Source organism: Salvia splendens, chromosome 8 (assembly GCF_004379255.2).
Source record: "Salvia splendens isolate huo1 chromosome 8, SspV2, whole genome shotgun sequence".
Lineage (NCBI taxonomy): Eukaryota > Viridiplantae > Streptophyta > Magnoliopsida > Lamiales > Lamiaceae > Salvia > Salvia splendens.
In genome coordinates this window covers 26,178,190-26,187,089 of record NC_056039.1, presented here as the reverse complement: position 1 = coordinate 26,187,089, position 8,900 = coordinate 26,178,190, and the positions used below count along the sequence as shown (strand labels likewise).

General features: G+C 37.0%; 1 protein-coding gene across 1 annotated transcript; it reads left to right on the top strand.

Moving 5' to 3' along the window:
• Positions 1-4,910: 4,910 nt before the first annotated feature.
• On the top strand, positions 4,911-7,283 carry LOC121745981 (protein FAR1-RELATED SEQUENCE 5-like). Its single transcript, XM_042139928.1, has 2 exons — positions 4,911-5,644; positions 5,828-7,283. The coding sequence occupies exons 1-2, from the start codon at positions 4,911-4,913 to the stop codon at positions 7,281-7,283; spliced, it is 2,190 nt and encodes a 729-aa protein (XP_041995862.1).
• Positions 7,284-8,900: the final 1,617 nt, after the last annotated feature.

Below are 8,900 nucleotides of genomic sequence, written 5' to 3'. Positions count from 1 at the left end.
CAGGTTCCGTCCCTTAGTTAAGGGATGGAGTAAAAAAGTACAGTGGAGCTCGCAAATAGTGTTTTAAAGGACGGTATAGTGACAGCGTTGTGGATGACCTTACGTTTCATTAGAGGGTGCAGTGCAGTGGTTCCATGTTAAAGTCTTCGTAGTATTCAACATTTACCCCAGCAACATAAATAAATTGTTGTTGACCTCGTCAACACGGGTATTATTCATCTCCAACTCCCAACTCTACGGTCTATCTACTCGAATCCTAACCTTTTTGCTCAACATAACAATCGAAGCTTAATTACGGCATCCATAGCAGTGAGTATAAGACCACCCCAAAATTTGACACAACTCATTTTTCACTTACTATGCAAGCATTTTAAATTTCAGCCTCAACACCACCAATAGCGTCAGCTCTAAAATCGCCACAACTTATTTCACTATTTTTCATATTTTGTTATTTTAGTTTTTTATTTGGAAAACAAATAACATAGATTAAAGTATTATAATGATAGAAGAATGAAAATATTTATAGATAGAATAATGTATTAAAAAAATATTCCTCCCGAAGGAAACCGCCTGCAATAGCGCCCTGGAATACCCTAATCCGTGGGTGGATCGCCGCATGCGCCCAGTACCCCCTCGTCGCCCCACTTGCAACAGAGCCAATGAAAACCGCTGCACTCGGTGGGTGGGTTTTCAAGCACTATTGTGCCATGCCCTTGTACACCTCCCATCTTAGAAAAATAGAGACATTTGCAACGACACACATTTTAATGTATAATTGGTAAGACTATGTTTATCGGTTATGGAGGTCGACTTCTATATCATTTCATTAATTTAAAAAAATTCAAGTTGGGGACTATTTTTATGGAGGGCCAAAATGGAAAATGTCTCTATTTTTATGGGATGGATGAAATATTTGGATTAAGATGAAGTTCGGAATTGTTGCAATCTATTTGAGATGATAAAATTGGAATAATGTAGATGAGTATGAGTTGAGATAAAATGGAATGTGAATTGTCGATGTATTTATACACAAAATTCGACAAACAACCCCCTCAACCCACCCCATACCCTCGAACATCGGTACGGTCCAGTGGGCTGCAACAGAGCGCCAATCAAGTGCGGGTTCACATTGCCTGTGTGGCCTTGTAACCAGTCCGACCCCTCCGACCTCTCTTCCAATGTGTCGAGCTGGACTGAACCGCCATTTTTCGCGGTCTAGTCCCATTTCGTCTCGCGACGAGGAGGATACTCTGACCCTACCATGACTTTAGCACACAAGGAACTCAACTGAATTTCGACAATTATGCTTATTTGTAAAGTAGAAGCTATTCAACTTTGGTCTTCACGTCGATTATATTTTATTTTTGTGAATAACATTACTCTTTTCAAGCTTTCACCTGTAGCTTTTTGAGTTTGTCATATACTCATTTAAAGTGACACATTTTTTTACATAGCTCACTTTTGCAATGACATATTTGTAAAAGTGGAAACACCACTTTTATGATACATTGTCATCTCCATATATATATATATATATATATATATATACCCCTAAATATCGTAATAACCCTATAATCAAATCTGGACCACACATATTTCTAATCATGCGGTTGAGATTCAAACTTAGATTTACTTCATAAAAAAACGCGGGGTAAAACTGTCATTTCGCCAAATATCGCCAAATATCACGTAAAATGATAAAATAATAGGTTTATTGCATAGAATGATAGTTTTGAGATTCAAACTTAGGTTTACTTCATAAAAAAAGCGCGGGGTAAAACTGTCATTTCCCTCATTTAATTTCTGAATTTCGCCAAATATCACGTAAAATGATAAAATGATAAAATGATAGGTTTATTGCATAGAATGATAGTTTTGCCGGATATAATGATACTTTGCGTTGATAAAATGATACTTTTAACTGACTGATAAAATGATAGGTTTATTGCATAGAATGATAGTTTTGCCGGATAGAATGATACTCTGAGTTGATAAAATGATACTTTTGACTGACTGATAAAATGATAAAATTTTAGGTTTATTGCATAGAATGATAGTTTTGTCGGATAGAATGATACTCTGAGTTGATAAAATTATACTTTTGACTGACTGATAAAATGATAGGTTTATTGCATAGAATGATAGTTTTGCCGGATAGAATGATACTCCTAGTTTATAAAATGATACTTTTGACTGACTGATAAAATGATAGGTTTATTGCATAGAATGATAGTTTTGCCGGATAGAATGATACTCTGAGTTGATAAAATGATACTTTTAGCTTATAAATGTTAGGTTTACTGCATAAAATGATAGTTTTACCGGATAGAATGATAGTTTCAGCCGATAGAATGATAGTTTTGCCGGGTAGAATGATACTTTCAGCCGATAGAATGATAGGTATTTTTGGTGTATAAAATGACATTTTTGTTTAATAAAATGATACTTTTACCTGATAAAATGATAATCTAAGCGGATAAATTACAGAAACCTTATAAAAATGATAGTTTTTCCGGATAGAATGATACTCTGAGTTGATAAAATGATACTTTCAGCTTATAAATATTAGGTTTACTGCATAAAATGATAGTTTTGCCGGATAGAATGATACTTTCAGCCGATAGAATGATAGTTTTACCGGGTAGAATGATACTTTCAGCCGATAGAATGATAGGTATTTTTGGTGTATAAAATGACATTTTTGTTTAATAAAATGATACTTTTATCTGATAAAATGATAATCTAACCGGATAAAATGACAGTAACCTTATAAAAATGATAGTTTAGCTGAAGAAATTGCATATAAGCTGATAAAATGATACTTTAACGTGACAAAATGACATAAAACTGATAAAATGATAGTTTTTCCGGATAGAATGATACTTTCAGCCGATAGAATGATAAGTATTTTTGGTGTATAAAATGACATTTTGTTTAATAAAATGATACTTTTACCTGATAAAAAGATAATCTAAGGAGATAAAATGACAGTAACCTTATAAAAATGATAGTTTAGCTGAAGAAATTGCATATAAGCTGATAAAATGATACTTTAACGTGACAAAATGACATAAAACTGATAAAATGATAGTTTTGCCGCATAGAATGATACTCTGAGTTGATAAAATGATACTTTTGACTGACTGATAAAATGATATATGTTAGGTTTATTGCTTAGAATGATAGTTTTCCCGGATAGAATGATACTCTGAGTTGATAAAATGATACTTTTGACTGACTGATAAAATGATAAAATGAGCGAAATTCAGAAATTAAATGAGCGAAATTTGGATACGTAAATTTTATCATGAGCGAAATGACATATTTACCCCCCGCGCTTTTTTTTATGAAGTAAATCTAAGTTTGAATATCAACCGCGTGATTTTAAAAATGTGTGTTCCAGATTTGGTTATAGGGTTATTACGGAAATTGGGGTTATCATTATAATGCACCCCTATATATATATATATATATATAGGGATGTATTCATTTCCTTTTCACATATTTCCTCCTTTTTCCTTCTTGATCTCAGCCTTTAATTAAATTAATCGGGTGGTTGAAAAAATTCGCTGATACCATTAAATTATATTCCCTAAAAAATCGAGTAAGGGCAGATTTGGTAAATACTTATTTGTTAGTTATGGAAATTCCATGATTCTCTCATTGAGAGATAATGCGGTTTTTTCCTTCTCTCACGTCGAAGAAGGAAGTCTGAGGCGAAGGAGTTTTTGCAGCGACCTGTTTTTCGAAGGTTTCAATTATCAAAAATCTCAATTATCTCGTTAATCAATTTACGGAAGTTCAAGCTTGTCTACTTTGGCGACCGTTTTTGTTCTTAATCAATGGAAGAAGGTAAATCATACATATGCCTGATGTTGTCTATGATGCGGAGGTTTCAGGGATAGTTGTGGTAGTCTGATTATTTGAAATTTAATCAGCATTTTAGTCGTGTATTATGTGGAGCGCTTGCTGTGAAACCTTCCTCCGTCGATTCGCTCTCAGCATATCTAGGGTATTAGGTTGAGACGATACATGTAATGCATATATTGACGAAGCATAATGAACTTATGTTTCTATTTAATGCATAATTCGTGAGCGGCAATGTATAGGGTAAAAAGATTTCGTCTGTTTGTCGATGTTTGGCGCACGTTGCTTAGTATAATGAATTAATTTCGTATACTATAATGCATTAAATTAATATAGGTAATGCACTCTATTGATCGTATAATGCATAATATCTTATTTGCAATGTGTTTGTTGTACGAATTAAGATATGCATGATTTTATGTTTCATTTCCCTAGGGCTTAAATATCGGGTGTTAGCTTTGTTTTTTGGCGCCCGTTTCTTGTTTTCCCCTAAGGGTTGAATGAAGGAAGGGGTAGGGTATAGTATGTACAAATTAAAAACGACGATTAAGAATGCTTTGTGTTTGACCTATAAATAAAGTACGTAAATATCCAATGTACACAGTATACTGAATTAAGTTCGGACAACTAATGCATTAAACCAATATCCGTAATGCACTATATTGACTGTATAATGCATAATATCTTATTCGCTATGTGTGTGTTGTAAGAATTAAGATAAGCATGATTTTATGTTTCGTTTCACTAAGGCTTAAATATCGGTTGTTAGCTTTGTTTTTTGGGACACGTTTCTTGTCTTCTCCTAAGGGTTTAATAAGCCTAGGGGGTAGGGTATAGTATGTACAAATTAAAAACGACGATTTTACTATGGAGTGATATACGTATGCAAAACTCACGTATTTGTCCAACTTAAATATGTGACAGATTGAATTTGTGAAAATCGTGCATTACTTGTCAGCTTATTACATTGCAAAGCTGTTATTTTATGCTGACCCCTCTTTTAATTATGTACAGTGGTCGTTGTACCTGAATGTTCTCCCGATATGAAGCCTGTTGTAGGTCAGAAATTCCAATCCTTGGACTTCGCTTTCGCTTGCTACGAGGTATATGCTCGAGCTGTTGGCTTTGATACGCGCAAACAAGCTATGAGGAAGGTTGACGATGTCACGACGTGGTATCGTGTTGTATGCAATAGGGAAGGAAGGAAGAAGGGTGATGAAGATGACCAGTTGAATGCCCGTTCTGGTTTCACTATAAAGCGTAGGAAGTTATCTAAGCGGTGTGGTTGCACGGCTAGCATATCGTTTAGGTTTTTCTCGGAAGATTGCTTGTCAGGTTACATAATTGAGGAGTTCAACGAGATTCATAACCATCACATGGTTGAAACGGAACATCAGCAATTCATGTCGAGTAATCGCAAGTTGGATGATGTACATCATAAATTCATCCTCGACTGTTCCAAGGCTAATATAGGACCCACGGTCACATTTAAGGTGTTGAAGGAGATTCTTGGTGGGTTTGACCTAGTTGGTTGCACTGTTGGGGATATCAGGAATGCCTCACGGGACATCAAAGCATACGCACAGGGATTTGATGTACAAATGGTGTTGGATGATATGGCTAAGAAGAAGGAGTTGTCTGAGGCGTTCACCTATCACTACGAAGTTAACGAATCCGACCAGTTGGTTGCTCTGTTTTGGTGCGACGGTTTGATGAAGCAAAATTACCACATGTTTGGTGATATTGTCAGCTTCGACTCCGCGTACAACACAAACAGGTTGAACTAACTAATGTGTTGTTTACCTTTTAGTTTAGTGATATGTTCTATATGATATATGATCATACAATATTACTGTACCTCAATGCATTATTCACCACCACACTTTGCATTATTCAATCCGGCACATTGCATTATGATCTGTTTACATTCTCTGATGCCATGTTAATACGATTTATTCAGGTACTGTATGATCTTCACCCCTTTCACTGGAAAGGATAATCATGGTAGTCCTGTGACATTTGCGGCCGGATTGGTGTGCAGCGAGAAAATCGGGGCTTTTGCTTGGTTGTTCAGACATTTTGTAGATTGTATGGGTGTAGCACCCAGGATGATTATGACCGATCAAGATTTGGGTATGAGGTCAGCGATTGAAGAGGTCCTAGTTGGCACACGCCACCGTTGGTGTATGTGGCATATAATGCATAAGCTGGCTGTCAAGGTACCAAACAGATTGTTGCGGGACGGCGAGTTCAAAAAGGAATTTAACGCTTGTGTTTGGTCGGACCTACTTGAGCCGGACGAATTCGAGGAGGAGTGGAATAGATTGGTCGAACATCATCAGCTAGAGGACATCGACTGGTTCAACACATTGTATGCGTATAGGAAGTACTGGATACCGGCGTATTTCAGGGATTTTCCTATGGGATCAATGATTAGGACTACGTCCATATCTGAATCAGAGAACAGTTTTTACAAAAATTTTCTGAAGCCCCGAGCTAACATAGCCGAATTCTACTTGAATTTCAACCATGCCATAGATTTTCAGCGGAACAGTAGAACAGCTTTAGACTACCACGATGCCACTACCATACCCATACTAGCAACTACTCTGCCGTTCGAGAAACATGCTTCTACGTTGTTTACCGATAGTATGTTCAAGAAAATACAACAAGAAATTGTGGAGGGTAATGACAGATGTCGTGTGCTGGGTTTTATGTCCGGAGAAACGGTTGACACATACAAGCTTGGCGATAGCAAGCGTAATGCATACTTTGTTCGTCATGACAAGACTGATGATACTTACTCGTGCGAATGCAAACTATTTGGTCGGCATGGTTATTTGTGCAGTCATATATTTTTCTTGTTTCGGAACAATAAGGTGAAAAAAATCCCGGATAAATACTGTGACAGCCGATGGATGAAGACTCCCTTAGCCAAGGCTGTACATGGGGAGTTGCAGGATCCCGTGCATACCCATTCCTTCTCTGACGATAGGCAAACTGTGTCTAAGCAGGTGATTTCGATGTTTTATGGTTTTCTTAGACGGTTTGAGACCGACATCGATGTATTACGTGCATTTGTAGGTGGCGTTGAAGAACTTGGTAACTCTCTTCAAACTGGTACTCCGGCAACCTCAGCTGCTGAGAAGAGGCGTATGGTTGAAGAGTTTTATGGAATGGTAAGGCCTGAATCTGTTGCGGTTCATTCTCCGGATGTCGTGAAGACGAAAGGTCACGCCAGCAGCTCTGCGAGTCGTCTGATTTCAAAGAGAGAGAAGGCTATAAAGGATGCGACAAGGCCTCTTAGACGGTGTAAGGCGTGCGATGAGATGGGTCATCACGACTCCAGGAACTGTCCACTGCTCAAAGAGATGACAATGGAGAAAGATGTGCGCAAGGGTAAAAGAACAGCTTGAGTTATGTTATTTAAATAGCGCATCACAGCTTTTGTTTGGGCTCTATTAGTATTGATGTTCAAATTTGTAGACGTACTGTTATATGTCGAAACAGGTGGTTGTTGCATTAGTAGAATTTGTTGGTTAATTATTGGATTGTATATAAGTTGAGTACTGTATATATGTGTGTAGTTAACTCAATGACGCCATGGATACATTTGTTCCCTACTGCCTGCAAAATAATGAACATTTGTTGATGCATAATGCACGCTTTTAGTTACATAATGCACAAATAACCCGGATAAATGTAATTTCCCAAATACAAAAGTACGTAAGACAGTAAACAATTAGTCGCCTGTAAAGGACTACACAAAACCAACTTACGCATATAAACAGGATAAGTCTCATAATGCATAATATATTTTAAATAATGGTTTAATAAGTATTCATAATGCACTACATAAACAAACGTACTGCACATAATATATTTCTGAATAAGTGCATTATTTGTGTTATACCGTGCATTATATACTGTGTTATTTTGCATAACGTGGAATACATTAAGGATCCTAGCTTATGGTACTGTATAATGTATTTGTGCGTTGTTTGTTGTACAAGATGCACAATGTATCGTGTCATTTACATTATGTGGGATGTGATATGCATTATTACTAAATAATGCAATCATCTTTAACAATAATGCACAAAGAAATAAAAGTAATGCACGTATTATAAGTTTGAATAATTACTTGTAATCCATTCATACTACTTATTCCCAAAAACATTGTGAACTACTAACACGCATCTTAATGGTGCAACAAAACTTCAGTATCAAATTCACAAGTCAACCACCAAGTAAAGGATTTCGTTAACCCCCAGCAACCTATATGCAAAACCATCACTCGCTACAGACCATAATTTTCAACCCACTTCTCGAAATTGAACTTTGCAGGTTTCTCCTTCCAATACTTTGTCGCTTTATTTTGGTTTGCAGAACCTCGGGTATTGTGCGCACAGGTAAGGAGCGTCCGTGCAATCTTGATTCTACACATCTCTAAGCCTTTTGTTCCTTTTGCACTCAGCCCGCAATCCCAATCCTTTTCTTTCTCCCCAAAGTACGTTTCCATGTGGCGCATTACGTACACACCGTTCTCCATTGTGACCGCGTTGTTCCTCCACGGCATTGAGACCACATTAGTAGTGCAGCTTCGTACGCGATCGGCCATTTTTGTTTCTTTGCATTTGTCCAGTGCAGCACCCACGAACTTCCTCTGCAACAAATAGAAATTGTCTTTTACATTTGCATTATAGAAGTTTTTTGTGATAATATGCATCAAAACCGATTAAGCGCATTACGTACCAGCAGAGAGGGTGTGTGTCCATATTTGTCGCCGAACGATGCATGAGATTCAGCAAGGCTGTGGTCTATTATATTCATCTTTCCATCCGTGACATCAAAACAGACCACGTACTGATGTCATTCACCCCAGATGGGGAAGAATAACTATGTAATGAAGAACACATTAAAATATCTTGTATTGTGTACTATACAACTGAATATCAGCCATAAATTTTTGAAATCAAACTCACCATTTCGAGTTTATCCAACTTGTTGTATCCTGCTCCAAGTGCGTCCTC